General features: G+C 50.2%; 1 protein-coding gene across 1 annotated transcript in view; it reads right to left on the bottom strand.

The window, feature by feature from the left end:
* Positions 1-16,530: 16,530 nt before the first annotated feature.
* The window catches only part of PRRX1 (paired related homeobox 1), a gene marked incomplete at its 5' end in the record, with an annotated part of 38,320 nt that continues 35,680 nt past the window's right edge, over positions 16,531-19,170 (bottom strand). The window contains one exon of the mRNA XM_084266006.1: positions 16,531-17,395. Within this exon, the coding sequence (XP_084122132.1) occupies positions 17,257-17,395 (139 nt within the window). The 3' untranslated portion in view covers positions 16,531-17,256. The remainder of the gene's footprint in view (positions 17,396-19,170) is intronic.

The following is a 19,170-nucleotide window of genomic DNA, read 5'->3' as shown; positions in this document are numbered from 1 at the left end:
ACCACGGCAGTAAAAAGATGCTGTCTTCAGCCTTCCCCGGCTCAGCCTGTACCTTCAGAAAGGGGATGAGACTGGAGTTAATCACAAGAGCGGAGCAGCATCCACGACCTTTGCCTGGGAAACCTTCTCTGGGCTGCAGGTGTAGAGCTTCTGCACAAGGCTAGAAATGGGCCCAGAAAGGGTGAGACAGGTTTGTTTTATTTTCCCTCCCCACCGTTCCCAGTATGTGGATAGGACACAGTCTGGGGTGTAAGAAACCCATGGTAACATGGGGCAGTCACACTGTAAGCATTGTAACATACCCAAGTGGGATGAGATCATCTCACCCAGACACAGACATCTCAGGGCTGAACATCTTGAGAAACCTATCATAGGACAGACAATCAGAGATGTTGGTTACTATCCATATGAAAGGATCCCAGACTCATACCTGCAGGTTCAACACCTAATTACCAGGCAACTTAAGTTCAATGAGGGTCTCCAAGCTTTGCTTGGCACATGTATGTTCAACATCCCTTTGCAGGGCTGGACTTCCCATAGGAAAGGGCTGTTTCTCACAGTACCTGGGACAGTCAGGGTCCTGGATCCCCAGAGGCTCCTAAAAGCCTGTGTGAAGTCACCGCATGGGAAGGGCTCAGCCACAGAGTGGTGAGAAGGGCTCTCCACTGACATTTGCCCAGGGAGCTTATGAGGCTCCAGCAACAGAAACACTGGTCCTAGCAAGATCATGAGAATTCATTTCCCTGCGCTATTTACAGCCACCAAGGACACATTTTTCCTTTTGGAAACACCGCAAGGAGGATGTTTCTCATGGCTGTTATGAAAGAGGGGTCCACCTCAGGGAATAGCATGGGTTGGGGTGCATAAGCTTGGGGCAGCAAGGCAACACATCAAAGAGAACCAAAGACACCAAAAATGGAGTTTGGCCGCTTCCATGTCAAAGTGCAGGGCTGTTGGCACAGGCTCAGACTCTTGTACGCAAAAGGAATGACTGTGGAGATGTCTAATGAGCAGAGGAACCAAAAGATGGCTCATCTCCATGTGCATGGACCAGAGGCATTTCCAAATGAACAGCTCCTGGGTCCAGAGCACACAGGACAGTTTCCCCGACCCACAAAACAACTGATGGGCAATGAACAGGCTGTAAGGGATGGGCTTCCTACTGTGCCAATGGTGGAGCAAAGTTCTTCATATCTCCAGAGCTTCAGGCAGCATGAGAGGCTCAGAGGGCTCCATCTCTGCCACAATGCCTCCAAACATACCACAAGAGCTAGTAGGAGAGGGAAAAAGCACAAAGCAACCCAGATTGGGTTAAATAAGCCTAAACCTGTGGTGATTTCATGCTGTTAGCAGCTCTTGGGTGACTGTTGGGCTAAAAGCTCTTGATCCTTCTGGATCAAGGCAGAGCTGGGGCCGCAGGACCAGCCTCAAGCACCCCAGGTCCATGCACGGGCACTGGCCCATGATCCTGCATTAAATCCCAGGGGTCACCCACTGCCAGAGGAGGAGAGGACTTGGCTGGGCAAGAGTTGCACTACCCTCCCACACTCCTGCCCATGTTCTTCCCTTCTTGCACGTCAGGCACTCCAGATCCTCTGCATCACTGCCAGGCGGCGATCAGACGTAGAGGTGCACAGTGTTACCCTGGCATGGGCCTGAGGCAGTCCTGGCACTTGCCAACCATCTGAAAGACCACAAAAGCATCACTGCGATCCCAGTCGGCACCAATTCCTCCCACCACGGGGCCGGGTGGCCTCTCCCAAGACTCCAATGAGCCCTCCAGGAAATATCCCATGGAGAACAAAATTAGATGTCAAAGAGCAGAAGGATTTCAGCCCTGGCTGAGCTCTGGCAGGTCCCCAGAGCTGGGAAGGAAAAAAAGTGTTACAAAAACACTTATCAGAAGGCGGTGAGAAATTAGATGTAGGTCACTTGGACTCCAGCCCTGAGGAAAGGGGTCAAGCCCACAGAGTAAAGCCCAGCTGGACAGGAAGAAGCCAGCAGAGCTTTTTTTTTTGAGGAGGAACTGCTTGGTTTGTTAATTTTATGACATCCCCTAGGCTGCATTTTTCCTGCACTTGTGAATACAAGTCTGGACCCACTTGCTCTCTCTACCCCCACTGGGGATGGTGGTGCCTCTCCTTCCAACACCACAGAGCAGCTCATGCCTGAGACTGTTGCTTAGATTTTGGGCACGGGTCACCTAGCTGGCAGCTCTGTTGGGCAATTTTACTAGACAAAGCACAAGAGCTTCTTGTCCACAGGGCGCAGTCAGGGTGAGCATTGGTAAGATGGTGCAGCCCAGGAGACTGGGACCATAGGTCTGGTCTACGTAAGTGACATTATGCTGTGTATCTCCTTTTAACACACTTTCAGGACTGTGGTGGTGGTTTTACAACTGCTATTTGACAGTCTTCCACATATGACAAACTCCCACTTTCAAAAGCAATTGATTTTTGAGGACATTGCCTCCCAGGAGACACTTCCTTTTGAAAACAGTTTCCTAATGCTCTCAGGGCACTCGCAAGATGTTTTGCTGTTTTATTACAATTTTTAAAGAGTCTTTAAAAGAGGATGTGAGGCAACAGATGGGACCCTACAAACAAGTTACCAGCAGTTCTTGTGGTTTGGTTTTTTTTTTCCCCCCATAGAAAAAAAAAAGTCCTTTTTAAACTTTGAAGCATTCAGAGGGGCTGCATGCACCAAGAGAGCTCACAAGCTGTTTCACTCACCTGGTCCTCCATATTTTGGACACGCTGAGTGGGGTTAACTGATGGGTTGACTTCCTGAGCTTTTCCAATCATGTTGCAATAATTTGGGGTTCTTTTGTTTTGTTGGTTTTGTTTTGTTGTTGAGGTAAGCACAGCATTGTTGGTGATGAAAATATTTGTTGGCTTTGATGGCTTGCATGTGCAAGCGTTCCCTTAGCAATCCCAGCCTTTTGGGGCTGGGGTAGCTTGAGTCCTAATAGGATGCTGCTTTCTGCCCCAAGGCATCCTGAGGGAGCATTTGGACCAGTCCTGAGCACAGCCCTGGAGACTCTCCAAGGGCAGCATCACCTTGGGCATCCCCCCAGGAGGTTGCTCCATCCAGGTCCACGTAGTGACGAATGGCAGGAAAGTTTATTATCCCTCTAGTTCCAGCTCCTCCTGCAAAGCCCAGCATCTTTGTGAGAGCTACTTTGTGGGAGATTTATAGCTCAGCTCGGCGGCCATACACAGTTCAGGGTTTACATAAACCCTGGGCACGTTCCCAGTGCTGGGTGCTGACTCAGGCGCCCGCCCATGCGACGCTCCCACGTCACCGGTTCAAACAGGCCTCACAGAGCAACTGTGCTGACATTTCACACTCTCGTGGGCTGTAGCAGTCGCCAGAGCGGCCAAATCAGGAGGCTTCATGTCCTGGAAAGAAGGGGTTTTAAATCTTCCCTTCCTTAGCCCCTGACCTCAAGCAAACAACACATAATTGGGTTGTCCTAGTTGGCGACGGGCTTGATTCATTTTCCTGTGGGGAGATCACTCTGGCTGGTTGTGCAAAGAGACTCGGCGGTCCTGGCTCTGTTTCCAGCACCTGCAGAAGGACTGGGTCCTGAGAGTCTCTGCCACCGCCCACCGGTGCCTGCCAGGCCCCCTGGGACACCATCATGGGTGATGGTGGGTTGAAAGGCTGATGCAGAATAACGATTTCACCTGCACTTCAGGGGCAAAAACCAGCCTCTGTGAGAAAAAGCAGAATGCAAAGGAGCTCTCCAGCTGAGGGAGAGGGTAACAGGAACAAGATGCTTTCAATCCTCCCTGTTATGGAGATGCCTGCTGCAACTATGTGGGTGGATCCATGATTTCCAGCCTGGGCACTGCTACTAAGGACTCTGCTCCAGTTTGAGATGGGGATCTGTTTGCATCCTGGGATGCAAAAGTACAGCACAGAAAGGCAGGGCTTCTTTTTTCCTCACCCAAGCTGTCAAAAAGCTCCATTATTTCTTAGCCATGATAGCACACGGTATTTAATTTGGCACATAGGGTTAGGGTTAAGGTCATTAGGGTTTGGGGGTAGGGTTTTTGAGCTGCCCAGTTCCCATAAGCCCTCCTTGTGCATGCGTATCTCTGTTGCCCGCCAGGGACCTCCCCCCCCACCCCCTTTCCTTTCCCCGAGAAGTGGAAACTGCAAATACCATAGCACCATCTGGCTGCAGCAGGAAAATGGTCCTTACCCCAGCAATTGGGCCGGTGCCCCAACATCCTCCGTGGGAACAGACCCTCCCAAATCCGCTCTTCCTGGCCGTATCGCCATTCCTGGAAATCTAAGGCACAGCCAAAAGCCTTAGACCTGTTTATGGCTTCTTGTACAAACAGCTGCTCAGAAAAACATCTCCTCTGTGCTGCTCCTCGTGTGCTCCTCACCTGCATTTTCATGAGCTAACATTGGGGAACAGTTAAGTAGCTGCCTTGACTCATTTAACTTGAGAGCCGTGGATATTTTGCTGAATAAACAGCAAAAAGCACCAAGTTTTGGGAGACACTTCTGCCAATCCAAGAGGGATGTATAGGGTCTGTCAGAGATAGGGTTGCAGGAGGAGCTGTCTGAGATGCACCAAGAGCCCAGTGTCATGCTGCTTGTGGGCAATTCCTCAGAGAAACCAAGTCCTGGAGCACTGCAGCCTGCTGACATACTGCTCTGCTAATGTCTTTTCTTAATAAAACTCAGCACAGGCTAAGGGAGCTGCCTGGTGATGGAAAGGATTTTGTAATGTGCTTCCTTTCTTCCAGCACTGGGACAGGTGAGGAAGGGCAGTGGGGCACCCACCGTGACCCAGCGCCCAGGAGAGAGACCTGAGCTCCTATTCTCTCTGGGAAGATGCCAGAGGTGACCATGCTTCAGCCCTCCAAAGGGTCACATCTAGCTGTTGTCGAGGGGCTGGAGGCGGCAGCAGCATGCCTGGAGCAGAGATGAAGCCTGGGAGGCATCAATGAGCCTATGGGACATCCTCTTCCAAGAGATGGAGAAGGACCACAGCTCCCAGTCATGCCCCAAACCAAACATTTCACAAGACTGGCATTTAAGTGCAAGCCACGTGAGTTATGGCAAGCTGTGTTACAGACATTCCTCCTTCAGTGCTGCAGGTGGCTTCCCAGAGCACTCCTGGTATGACAGAGCCTGTGTCTGGGCTTTCCCAGGGGATGCTGGCTAGGAAACAGATCCTCATCACTAGCAAGGTCAGGAGATCTTTCTCTGCTGGGACAGCCTACCCACTGGCTTTTGATTGCAAGAGGTTTGACTGGTGCATTTTTAACCTCCCTGTCAGGGGTTCCCTGCCAGAAATCAAACCAAAGAAATCCTTGGAAGTAGAAGGGAGATGGAAGGAAAGATATTTTTTTTCCCCTTTGTCTAGGAGAGCTGGCAAAGTCTGAAAACATCTCAAAGCATGATAGAGCTGCAAGAGGCTCAGCTGGATCCCAGGAGCTCGAGAGCATCACTCTTCTTTGCATCTGAACAGCTGATGTACTTCCCAAGGCAAATTTCTTTGGGCTGAAATTGTTCCCTGCTGGGTCTCAGCCTAGACATACATCATCAGCAACATCCATATGATTAGAATAAGTGTAATGAACTGATTTGTTTTGCAAGAAGCAGGTGCTGGAGGGAGAAATGGGGCTTCGGAGCAGAGTCTTGGAGCTGCTGAGCTGATTGACCACAATGCTGGGAGCCACATCATCTTTACTTGTGAGCTCTCACGGTGCCAGCATGAAACAGGTCAGGTTTGGTGACAATTAAATAACTTGAGATGTTGTTTTACTCCTGGCAGTTTTGGACTTCTGCAAACAGAGGCACTGAATTTCCTCTAAGGACACTGTGTCTGGCAGCACCATAACTTCTTCAGTCCCATCAAAAGGAGACCAGGACCTCCTTCAGCTGCTCCATCCAGCTCAAGGGTAGCATTTACTAATTGCAGAATTGTCCAGACCCTCCACTGATCTCCAGAGCTCAGCTGGGAGGAAAGAAACCTTTTGCATGGTTGGACACATCCATACAATATCAGGATGGATATGTCCAAACCTGAGATGCTGAGAGATTGAGTAAAGCAACTTACACCTTCTAGGAATGACCACAAAAATCATGAAAGGGTATCAAAAAAGATAAAAACTCCTTCAATTCTTGATGAACTGCTCTGAGCAGGCTCCAGCACCAGAAGGAGCCAACGCTCCCCAGGTTAGCAAGCTGGGACACCACGCTTTGAAACACAGTTCCTTCCAGCTCAATGGCTTCTGTTGTTAGTGTGGGAATTGCTGTTAATCACCCAGTGTACGTGTCCCCGTTACTCATTCATAATGAGACACGGATGACCGTGCTGCCATCCCAGCCAGCTTCTTCAAGCAGTGTTTGGTTAATGACCCATACCTTGAAGGTATCCCAGGAAAAATAAGCGTAGGCAGAGTCACCCAGTGTCAAATAAACCCTGGATGTTAAGTTTCATTAAAGCTACGACATCTGAGTGCATAAGAGCTTTGGAGGTTTCACCTTCTCAGCCTTCTCTTGAAAGATTTGGGATTTGTTTGTTCACTGTGTTCTGGCCAGGAAAAATATTTGTTTAATATTTTTTAAACAAGTCCCTCCAGCTCTTTTAAAAAAAGCAAACCAGCAAAAAAACCCGACCAGGAAAGGTGAACAAAACCCACAGAATGAAAGCAGCTTTTCAGCCACACTAACAACACAAACCCTCCTTTCCACCCTTCCAGAAGATGACCATGTGGGACCAAAGCCCCAGTGCGACAGCTAGGAGCAGGGATAGCAGGACTCATCCCAGCTCTCTCTAACGGGTCCCCCAGCCCTTGCACAGTCCTAACATCAGTACACAGCAGACCCTCTCTCCATGCTTTGCTCACACTCACCACATCCCACCCCAGGACCTCCCCACCACTCCATCACTTTCTCTTTTCCCTTCCTCCTTTTGCTGCCCCAGCAGAGCCACGCTACCTGTGAGTGTTTGATGAAGAAAAGGACACATAGGAGAAAAGAGCCTGGATCCTCAGAGGGCAACCACAGGCATTGGAGGAAACGTTACAGCTCTGTTGCAGGTCCACATGCAAACTGTCCCCCATGCAGCAACACAAGGTGCATGGCATGGCCCCGTGCTCTGCTGAGGGATCACAGAATCGTAGGGACTGGAACGGACCTCCAGAGATCAAGTCCAAGCCCCCTGCCAAAGCAGGTTCCCTAGGACAGGTTGCACAGGTCAGGGTTCAGGCAGGTCTGGAATATCTCAGGAAAAGGAGACTCCACACCCCCTTGGGCAGCCTGTCCCAGGGCTCTGTCACCCTCACTGGGAAGAAGTTATTCCGCATATTGGTGTGGAGCTTCCCGTGCTCCAACTTGAGGCCATTGCCCACACTGTCTAGTATTCTCAGGCAAGGTCCAATTAGGGCTCCTCCAGGCAGGATGAGAGCCTACCAGAGGGCAGATAGGCTAACCAAACAAACCACATCCCACCACTGCTGCCCCAACTCCAGCCACAGCTCAGGAAGTACCTGCAGTCATTAGCACAGCACATGCAAACAGCAGTAGCCTGGAGCACACACAATGCACTCTCCAGACACACACTTCCTGGCACAAGCACCTTCCCACCGCCGTTCAGCCCGCGCTTCCTTCCCAGGGGCTTCCAGCAAAGCCACAGTCAGCTTGAGGTCACACACACACAGCAACACCGTTGCCTCCCAGGAATAGTATTGACTGGGACCCACCTTTGCACGTGCAGCTTCCACAGGCCATGTGCATGGGCACACACGTGTGTGTGCTCACACTGAGAACCTCCCTGTGCCACCTCGACCCCCTGCGCTGGGACAGCAGGGGCTGAAGGCTGACCACAGCAACAGCAGGTCTGCCAGAGCTCCAACCCCATGGAAGGGGAGCAAACGCCCTGGCATCATTAGTGGTCTAGGATGCGCTGTTTTAATTAGGAAAAATACTGACTTTGCTGCCTCTTCTATTCTAATCCTGTTCCGTTCACAGCTCTTATTGCAATAAACAGTCATAAGCCCTCGTGTCTGGGCTGTGATGCCATCAATGGGAAATATTTTGTTTCATAACAGTGGCTGCAGCCAGCCGAGCACATGAGAACATTTTTTCACAACCAAAGATGATGTTATTTTTAACTGTTCCCCCCCCATATTTATGGTGCCTGTAGGAAAGATGCGCCAGTTTAAACATGTTGCAGCAGCATGTGCCATTTAACTCCCTCTGTGCCACGGAGGAGGCATGACAAGTGCCAGCCTAGCAGCTGGGTGGTGGGATCACCGTGCTCATTGTGGGTGGGTTTCCCTGCTGCCCATCAATTTACAGCTTTGCAGTACCCACCACCAAGACTATCACCATCAGGACATGGCACAATGCTCTGTGCCCCACCATCCAGCCTCAAAATGCACCTTTTGGTGATGGCTCCAGCCCAGCAGCAGAGTCTGGTTGTGCTGAGCACTGCAAATATGTGGAGGGGGACAGGAGAACCAGGGCAGAGTGAGAGGAGGCTGGTGAGGATGGTCACCAGGTGGGTGCAAGTTGATCAGGTGTCACCTAATGCATTTTTCCCCCTTTGCTGGCATCCTTCAGGTCCTTCCTCCTGACCAAGGAGCAGACCCCATGCCCATTGTCTTTGCCACCATTCCCCTTCCGGGATTATAAAGGCCTGTGGCTTCCCTTCTTCAACACAGCACAGATCCATCTGAAAATCCAGACTGGTGGAGACTGGGGAGGCTCAGACAAGAGGCTCCAGGTACATCTAAGAGCTCCCAACCAGGGCACCAGAGGCTTTGCAAGCCCATTTGCATTAAATGCTGTTTCTGTCTGCACTAAGTGCCTAGCCAGTTGAAATCACGTTCCTCCGTGTCCAACAAAAATACGTTCTTAATAGTCATGGAGCTAAGTGGAGTCACCCAGAGTTATGATTTCCTTTCAGCAGATATTTCATCTTCGGGCTGTCACTTTCACTCAGGCCATGATTAAAACAATAAACCCCAGAGAAGCCACCCTGTTCCCCATCAACAGCTGCTTCTCTTCCACACACTGCAATGGGAGCTATTCATCACCAAAAAGAAGGAGGGGAAATTAAAGACAGATTATTATTATTATTTATTAAAAGCTGCCACGTTTGGCTAGCCAGCTCTCCTTGGTAAAGCGAGGATGGCTACAGCTGCCTCCTACAGATACAGGAGAGAGAAGTCACCTTATGCCACAAGGGATGTGTTACTGCTGCACGTACTCAACACCTCTTAGGAGCTTCATACGTCATCTCGTGCAAGAGGCAAGGAAGGGTTCCCCTTATTCACCTCTGAAAACCTCCTTGGACACTTGTGCTCCACCAGTGGAACCCCACCTTCACCAACAGCTTGTAAAGGGAAAAAAACTCAAGTATCACAGATTGACAAAATAACTGGTGAGTGACCAGCATAAACTCCCAGCCCTGGTCCCTGTGACCTTGGGCAGCCTGTTCTCCTGGGCTTCTGCTCTTCCTGCCCTGCATCTCAATCTGGACAGCACTGTGGGGTCACAAAGCCTTAAGCAAGGTGGATGATGGGAAAGGAACAAGCTCCCAGGGTCTCCTGGAAACCTCTAGCATGGGTTTTGTCTGCACATACCATGATTGTAGAGATGACGGGTGAGATCCAGCCACCCAGCCTGACTACAGGGCTTGTCATGCAGTTGGAGGAGACACCCACAGCAGATACATTAGAGAGAACAGTCTACATCCCACTAAACTCAGGGCTTGAAGCATTCTGCTTGGACATCTCACCTGGGCCATGAAGACACAGCAGAAATACAGGAGATTTCTTGGAGTTTGCATTCCAAAGGCTCAACATGTTCTGCTTCAGCAAGGCTGGAAAAATCTATCCAGTCAGTGCTCCTGCCATGCCTGAGCATGTTTGCATTTTCCTTACAGTATTTTTAGAGATTTCCACTCCTTGGCCTGATTTGGGATGAAGTCAAATATGTGAAATCTTGGAAGCTGCCACAGGAAAAGAAACTCCATTTGTCAATCAGCTTTAGATACGGCCTTCAGCCACAGCGATAAATCTTCTGCCAGCCTGGAGAGCTGCACTCGCCTCCCAGATAAGGGTCTAACATGGTCCAGAAGGTCTTTGTTCCCCAGCCAGACTAGGGAGGTGCTGCTGTCCCACCCCTCTAAGGATGGGCTGAAGCTTCCCACAGGAGGCTGCTTCTCTGGTGAGATGCAACAGCAAGGAGATCTCTGGCTCCTTGTCCCAGCCAGAGGAGTGGAGAGCCCCGCTATCTCCCCATGCTTCCCTCCAAGGCAGCCATGTTCCCCAAGGGTCCCTTATCTCCAAGACTCACATCTTGTTGCTAAGGCAGGGGAGGAGATGATGGAGCTGGCTTGGAAGAAGCTCCATTCCCAGCTCTACACAAGGACCAGCCTCAGCTCAGCCACCATAACCCACACATCTGCTAAAGAACCCCCAACACAGCTCATCCAGAAACCTTTCCTACCCACACCGCTATAACAGCGGGTGTGGGTTTGTGGGCTGCAGTCCCACAGGCAAAGCCCCTGCCTCAGGAGTCAAGGAAGTCACCCCCTTCCGCTGTGGCATGGACTTGGTTTGTCCTCCTGGCCCACTCCGTGCAGCATCTCCCAGGGAGGATGGCTCTTCACCTGCACTCACCTTCCTGGGAAAGAGAGCTCACCTTCTCCTCCTCTCGTTGGAGTAAGCCATGGAGGAGCAATCATCTTCTTTTGGGCAGGTGGGATCTGAAATGTGTTTATAGCCTGGCTAATTTTAGCACCTCCCATTCACAAGGAGGGCCCCACCCAGCCCCACATTGAAACTACCTCTGGGCTGGAAAATAGCAGCTGTAAGACAACATCTGGCATCACTCGGCCAGGCAGAGGCAGGAAGCAAAGGAAAACAGCATCTGTCCGAGGCTGCCGAGGGACTCCAGCTAGACAGAGAGAGGAATTTGGCCAAGGCACTGGAAAGAGTAAGTCTAATCTCAAAAACATTATTAAAAAAGGATGAGACATTATAAGACGCTGGTTGCCATTTGTCATCCTTCAGCCTGCTGTTAACTCCCACCACACCTCTGCCAGCCATGAAGAGATGTCTACCCCTCCTGCCCCAAAGTCATTTGAGCTTCATCTTCACAGCCAGAGGCCTCAGGGCCCCATCCCAGTATTGACCCCAGAATCCCAGCATGTGGGCTGGGAGGCTGCAGGGGAGCACAGGGTAAGGTCCAGCCACCTCCTGGCCTCTTCCTTGGTAGGGGACCATCCCTTATTTTTTCAGCTTCATTCAAAAATCAACACTTGGCTCTTAGATGATACCACAGTCTTGCTGGGGTTCCCCTCACTTGGGGCACTCCAGTCCCAGCAGCCTCACAGATGTCCTCCTGCCCCACAACAGGCACTGCAGGGTGTGGAAGGGGGTTTGGGCACAGCAGCATCTTGTTCTTTCCCACCACCTAAGGGCAGAGAGGGAGGGCAGCACTGTGGGTCAGCCTCTGTTTTCAAGGTGATGCAGCTTCATCTACATTGCAGGTCTGTCACCTCTGAGCTGTGACCAGCCATGGGGTCAAGAAGAAAGCCCTCCATGGGAAGAGGCAGGGTATCTCTGTGGGGTGGATGAGGAATCTGACAGACAGCCGCAGGGATTAGCTGCATCACTTCCAAACATTCCTGGAAGCAGCAAAGGGTGCTGCAGAGAAAGCCAAGAGGGTGAAGGGCCCCCATGACCTCACCTGACAGCCTCAGCTCCTTTCAGCACACTGCAAAGGGCAAGCTCAAAGCTATGCCAGCCAGGTGAGTCCCTTTTCCAGCATTCCCATGGCTGTTGGGTTCTTGCTGGGAGGAAACCTCAATGCAGAAGCCTCATTCAGGCCCTGCATCCACATGTTTGTCATCAAGACTTCCTAGCTGAAGAGTAGCCTGACACCTAAGACAATCAGAGGAAGAAGGGCTGGATCTCCTCCTGATCCCAAAGGCAGGTTGTAACAAAGATAAGCAGTGTCACTCCTTAGCAGTAAGTGGTAAGCAGGAAATGTGACTTTCCTAGAGAGATGAAGTGCAAATGAATTTGGTATCTGCTCCAATGAGGGACAGGAGAAATGTTACATGGGTATAGTGTATGGCTAGATGTTCGGCAAATACTTGAAGAAGCAGCACGGGACAACCTCCCTGCACACAGCATTAACTGCTTTCCACACTTTTGCCATAGTTTTTATGGTTCCTGCTGGGAAATCCAGACCAAACCGGGAGCTGGAGCTCTGTGAGATGGTAACTCCTGGTGCATCAGTGACTGAGCCATCAGAAGTCACAGCACAGTAGCAACAGGTAGGGGGATGGAGACCTGCCCGGAAGGAGCTCAGATGAGCTGGCTGCAGGTCTGGATGGGCATCCAAGGCTTGTTTCAACTCAGTCCAAGCCACTCCAGTCTCAAAGAAAACCTTGGAAGCTATGCCATTTGCAAGTCTACTTGTTTTGGCAACCAGAAAATAATAAGCAAGAGGCTGGTGTTATTTCAGCTTCAGAGGGGTGAATAATCAGCTTTGCAGGGAACACAAGCTCAGCTGACTGCTAAGGGCTTTGCAGAGATACCCATCACCCCTTCACAGGGTCTCCCCACAGGCTGGGATGCTGACCATTACCTACCTGCCCCTCACATTCAGCAGTACCCCTGGTTACCAACCCTTGCACATGCTGCTCGTGGAGGATGAGGAGCCAGACCAGCAGGGAAACAGGAACCCAATACAGACATGCTCAGAGTTCCCAGATTTTGGCTCAAACCTGAACAAAACGCTTCAGACTAAGAAATGAAGTCACAGAAAGCCACCAGTCCCCCAACATCTTGTGCATGTTCACGTGCCCACACACATACACCACCCCACAGTTCCCCCCAGGGACCTACTCTCTCAATCACAACTCACCAACTCCAGCCCAGCTCAGCACCTTCCCCAGGGAAAAACTCCTCCCTAGTACCTGCCCCACCCCTTTAATAGCCTGCACTAATTAACTCTCATCAGCCCCTGAGCTCCTTCTGACCATTCATCCCCCTTGCTCTTCAGTGGACTATTTCCTCTTCTTAACCCACCTCTTTTTGCTCCCTATACAGGTGGTGGGACTCAACCTTTTTCTTCTCACTTGTGGCTTTCCTCCTTCTGCCCCTTTATGCTTTATCCTTCTGCCCCAGCCCTCAGGATACCCAGCTTCCCTTCCCCTTTTTGAAGGGAGGTTCCCCTCATACCTCTCCTGCCCCATTTTCATCCCTCACACTGGTGTCTCACCAGCCTGGTGCAGAGGAGGGAGCCAGTGGCAAAGCCATGGGTTCACCTCATCTCTTCCTGAAAACCATCTCTTGGGAGAATTCTTCATGGGTGCTTCCTGCCTTATGGTCCTGCTGCTGTTTGCAGCTGCCAGAAGGATCCTGTGGTGCAGGCAGGGGTCTGGACACAGCATCCACCTCTGCCTGACTCACCATCTGGCTCGCACAGTATGTGCTGTAGTGGGGTCCCCATCTCTGCTGGGGTCTCTCTGTGGTCTCCCAGGCAGCTGCAAGGCATCACCAGGATAAGCCTGATGGGCAGGGCAGCCCTGACCCCTGCTCCACTGGCCCTGGTCTCCCTGCACCCTCCCCAAAGGTTCTGGAATGTTCCCAGCCCCAGCCAATGCTGTCGGACACCTCAGGTCAGCAACACGCAACACGTATGTGGCAGCTCATAGAAAGGACTGGGGAGCCTTTTCCCCCTTTTATTGAAAATTATCATTTCTAGTCTAGTGCAAACACTGTACATTTTACATCACAAAGCAAGAGATAATTTACAGGATATATTTCCACCTGGTAATCCATCCTTTGGCTTCACACATCGAGCTCCACCAGCCTCACCGATCACCCATCCCTGTCGTGCTGAAAAATCTCACTTGGAGGGAACCAGCCACCTCTCTGTGGTGGGAAAGGGGAGGCCTGAGACAACAGTGTTCCTACAGAGCAGGAGAGAGGAAGGTGCCTCAGGACCGTTTTCTCCCCAAACTTACTGATAACCAGGGTAGCCATGGCAACTTCCTAGGAGCTGTGACTAAAATCCAATAAAACCCTGGAGAACTCCATGCTTTCAGGATAAGGCTCTTAGTTTGCACATATATTTACATGTTTCAATAGAATACTGATTAAGCATATGGAATCATATGCCACTTTGGCTTGATAGACAACTCGGCTTTGCGTGTTAGCTGAGGGCAGCAGCAATTAAGAAACAAACAGCAAAACCTGTTCACTCATCCATCTGGACTCCAGCAAATCCATGTAAATGAAACAATATTATCTCAGATGCTCTGGTTTACATCTTGATGTCACCCAGCTCGAAGGTGATGTAAAGGTCTCATCGCAACTGGCGACAGCCCAGCTCGCTGTGATGGCATCCCCAGCCAAGCAGCCCAACAGAAGGCAAAACCCAACTAAAACTGAAGGGTAGAAGCTGACACAGCCTTGCCATGGGAGCCAACACAGCTCCTCACGTGAATGAAGCGAGGGGGGTGAACAAGGGTTTGCACAGACATTTGTGTGAAAGGTGCAAATGTCACAGTGTGTGAGTAGGGATGGGTATGTTGGTTACCCACAGATGGGTAATGGGGTACCCAGAGGTTCACTGTCTCTGACCTCTCTCCTTACTGGTTTCAGCAGTGGGTGCTTGTACACAGACAGACATCAAAGCAAGCTGCTCGAGGTGATGTCTTTACTGCAGAAAAGGTGAGCAAAGACTAGAGGAAAGCCACAGGCCACCAAGATGATGAAGGAAACAGCTGAAATCTCCAATGAGGACATTGTGGCAGCTTAGGGCCACCACAGAGGAGTACATTCAGGCTGCTGTCACTGCTGGGACCTTGTTGGTCTGCAGAGGAGAGGGGAGGGCACCAGGCTAAGGCACTCCATGACCAGTTCAACCTCTGAGTAATGGTACATTGCACCGGGTCCTTTTTCTTTCTGATCGTGCAGGACATGTTCTTGAACAGTTTGTTTGTGTAGGCACGGGAACCAAGAGCGAGTTTCTAAGTGAAGGTTGAGATTTCCAGCATGATTGTTTGGCTCCAGGAGCTGGAACCACACTCCTCACGATAGAAATATTTTGATTTAGAGATGTTAGCGTCTCCAGACTACAGAAGGCAAGGCCAAGAAAAGGGATCAAACAGAACATCATGCATTTCTTAAATCGCAGTGTTGTCCAGCCTCACTTTTCCCACTGGTGTTCTGTCTGCAAGCGTCACCTGCCACTGCTAGCTTTTTGTCCTGAGCACAATAAAGATGTTTTTTCCCCCCCTCAACATCCAGGGAGAAAAAAAGTTCCAACAGCACCACACACCATCACCAGCACAACTTACCCCAACCTGGATGTGGGGCTTTTTCCCCAGCGTTACCTCTAATACTTTGGCTGGATTTCCATTCGCCCTCCGCCAGTTTAATTTTCACCTTCACTTTAAAGAGATTTATTTTTCATTTCCTCCAACGTGCTAGTTTAGCACATCAAAGCCCACTATCAGACATCTACACGTGCCCAGCACGTCTGCAGCAAACACAAAGATGGAGACCTAATCCACTCTACCATAAATAACCCTCATGACTGAGCTTCATTCTCCTTCCCTGGGCCACAGAGTAGCTCTGCTACCTTCAGTGGGACTATTCCACTGTGAGGTCCCACCTGCTCGGGGCAGCTCTCCTGCACAAGCACTACTTGCCATAAATAAACCCCCCTCCTCTGCCAAAATTTGTGAGAAGCATCACCAGCAACATGAAAGATCCCAGTTTCCTTGGGGTGCTTGCACGGAAGAAACCTCTTTTGGACTGCAACTCCTCTGCTCTTCATGGAAGGAAGGAAATTAGCTCCCAAGTAACTCTCCAGACCACAGGGGAGCGAGGGCAGCAGGTAGGGAGACCAAAGGAGAGTGGTTAAGGCTACAGAACAAGTCTTACTGGGCAATGTTATGGGAACCAGGGGGAGATATGGTCTACACGTAGGATACTCCTTGCTTAAACATTACCCACCCTCAGAGGCTTGCCATGAGGACATTCCCAAGAGCCACACAAACCTCTCTGATTGGAGAAGAGATCCTCATCTTATTTATGAAAATACAAATGCCCACGGGGAAAATCTGCAAAGGAGTGTGGCTCCCTCCAGCTCCACTTCTTCGGGGTTTCTCATGGGAAGGGGTGAGCCAACCAGTTCAAGTGCTGCTGGAGGCTACTGGGAAGAACTCTGACCAAGGGTGAGGGAGGCTGTGGCTGGAATTTCAACGTGTGGCCCCAGGAACAGCACAAACATCCCACTCACTTTTCAAGGAATTTTATTTTGTTTAATAAAAAACACCAACCAAGCTTGCATGTATATCTTATATATATAAATATATACAGTATATATAAAACAAAGGCATCTGGACAACACCTTTCCCCGTGTCGCAAACTGTAAGGCATAGAAAGGAGTGTCCTAACAGTCCTATTCTTGGCACTACAGAGCAGCCCCTCTCACTCTGTCCCCCCCGCTCACACCCCCACACTGGCTTTCCTCTCTTCTTTGGCTTTTTGGCTTTTCGAGGCGGCAATGCCAGGAATATTCAAGAAGCAACGAAGCGCCGTGAAGCCCAAGGAGGCAATTCCTCAGATCTCAAACTGGTCCAGGTGACCCCAACTCGTTGTACTAGCGGGCTTCTCACAGATTGAAGGGTCACAGCGCTGCCTCTCTGGCACAAGGGACTTGAGGGATGAAGGGTCAGGTGGATAACATGGGAAAGCGGTGGCCAAACAACTTCTTCTAGGGTGAGCTGGGGCGGGTGGGAGAGGAGCAAGCTTTGCATCTCAGCACGATGGCAGGTGGGACACGTCCGTGGGCTGAGATCGGCACACAGGTGTCTTTTTGCAGTCCCATTCAAAAAATGGAAACCAACAAGGGTGAGACTGTCCTTTACTGAAGAAGCTCGTAGTATAATGAGCAGAAGCAATAAACCTGACAATAACAAGAAAGAAAAAACAAACGGTGGCATTATCCCAAAAGGAAGGAGGAACCTTGTCACTCACGAGCGGTTCAGTTTGGACCCCACGTTCAGTTCTGGGTTAGGGTTGGCATTTTTTCTTCTTTTTTAATCTTTTTTTTTTTTGGTGGGTTTTTTTTTTGGTGTGGGGTTTTTTTTCTTCTTTTTTTTTTTTTTTTTTCTTTTTTCAGCACAAATTGCAAAGCAGGACGGGTGCTGTCGTATGTTCTCCTTCTGCAAGCTGCCTCCGGTCGTTAATTGACTGTGGGCACTTGATTCCTCTGTAAACTATATTCCTTTGCCTTCAGTCTCAGGTTGGCAATACTGTTGGCCATGTTCATGCCCTGTGCTGGGCTGGCATTGGTACACGTGGCGGAGTAGGTGGCCATGGCGCTGTGGGGCAGAAAGAGAGAGAAATGTCACATCAAGACGTGGTCTTCACACCACATGGAGAGCAGATGTGCATCACACTGAGGTGAAGCCCCAGGGTTTCCATACCTGTGGGATGTATCTCTTACAGAAGCAGGGAATTACCCCTGCTTTTTATTTAACGCCCCTGAAAATCTCTCCTCTGCAGTTCACTTACCCAGGGACAGCCAACACCAAAGTTGCTTGAAATCAATAGGGCACTTTTCCATTTCCTAACCCAAAAGGTTTACAGTGAGGTCAGGGCACCCAACCTGACAGTTAGACCGTGGTCCTTAAAAGTATTCCCATTGGAATCATCTTTTTGATGAGAGCAATTTGCTGGTTTTACCACTTGTGAAATCACATCACTTCTGAAGCACGTTACACTCAAGAAACACGCTGGGGAAGCCCCATTTCAACAATTGTGATGCTTTTTTAGTTTCAGCCTTTGGGACCGAAAACTACCACACTTTGTCCCTCAAAACTTCAGCTGATCATGTAAAACATGCCTTAGAGGCTGAAAGGAAGAAAACCCCACCTTTTTTTTGCTCCCTTCCAATCATGAAAAACATCATTTTTGTCAGCAGAGGCTAAAGAAGATATCCCAATTCCTTTCTTTCCTACCCAACATTTGTAGTTGTTCAATGCATGGGCCCTACTCTGCCCCACCCCAAAAACCAGCAAGCTATCTAACCTGTGGCACTTCCCATATCTGTGCCCACAGATAAAAACACTGAGTTGAAAAACACTGAGTGAGCTCAAGATGCCTGTTCAAGGCAGCCAGTGTGTTCAGGAGGAAGCCATAAATGCTCTTCCCAGAGGCAAGCTCAGGTCTGGTGCTGACCCTTCCCAACTGCCTGCCTGGGTGGCTCATGTCTCAGGCTCTGGGAAATGATCTCCTACAGCCCAAGGAATACAATAGCTTGCTTTTTTTCTTTTTTTTTTTTTGTCTTTTCCTTTTTTTCCCCTCGTTCCAGCACTGATCTCCACAACTGGAAGAGCCTTTGCAATAGCCATTCCTTCAAGGGAAGCGTGTGTTTGCTGCACACACAGACCCTGGCCATGGGTGTGCATGCTGGGGTATCTCTGACTTCCCAGGGCAGAGCTGAGACCTGCCAGGAGTTTAAATGCAATTCCACACTGTCCGAATCCTCAGTTTCCTAGAGATTCTGCCCAGGCATCCCGGGCCAAATGGCTCCTATTTCTCACTTTAAAATCAGAGAAAAGAACTTCTTTGTGGAGCAACTGTGATCTTTGCAATAAGGGCCAGTGGAAACACAACAGCTCACACACGTGGGAAGGACAGGTGAGACCCGTAGGCATAAAGCTACTTACACCTGTCCAGGGAGAAGCATGGAAAATTTTCCCCAGAAACACAAACATTCAGGATACTTCAAGGATCTCTAACACCCATGGAGGATGGACAATCCAATACACACATGGAAGTACAGGCTCAGCTCTCCCCAACTTGGGGTGCATCGGCTGCATTTCCATGGAGCCCAGGACATGATGGATTGGCATGCCTGAAGCCCTCACCAGCCCGCTGCAGATACCCCTCAGTTCCCTCTCCATGGCTAAGTTGGTGACTTTACCCTCCTCCTCGCCTGTATGTCAGCAGCAATGTGAGAACCAGAAGGTGAGTGGCTGGTGGCTACTTACACACCTATTCCCACCCACTTCACAGGGTGCATCTCCACCATGTTTCTGTGCTGGAAGAAATGAGAAGAGCCTCAAGGGTACTCTAGATTAGATAAACCAGG

The sequence above is a fragment of the Gallinula chloropus genome (genome assembly GCF_964237585.1).
Source record: "Gallinula chloropus genome assembly, chromosome: 6".
Lineage (NCBI taxonomy): Eukaryota > Metazoa > Chordata > Aves > Gruiformes > Rallidae > Gallinula > Gallinula chloropus.
Note: the sequence above shows the minus strand (reverse complement) of the source record. Positions and strands in the feature narration are given on the sequence as shown.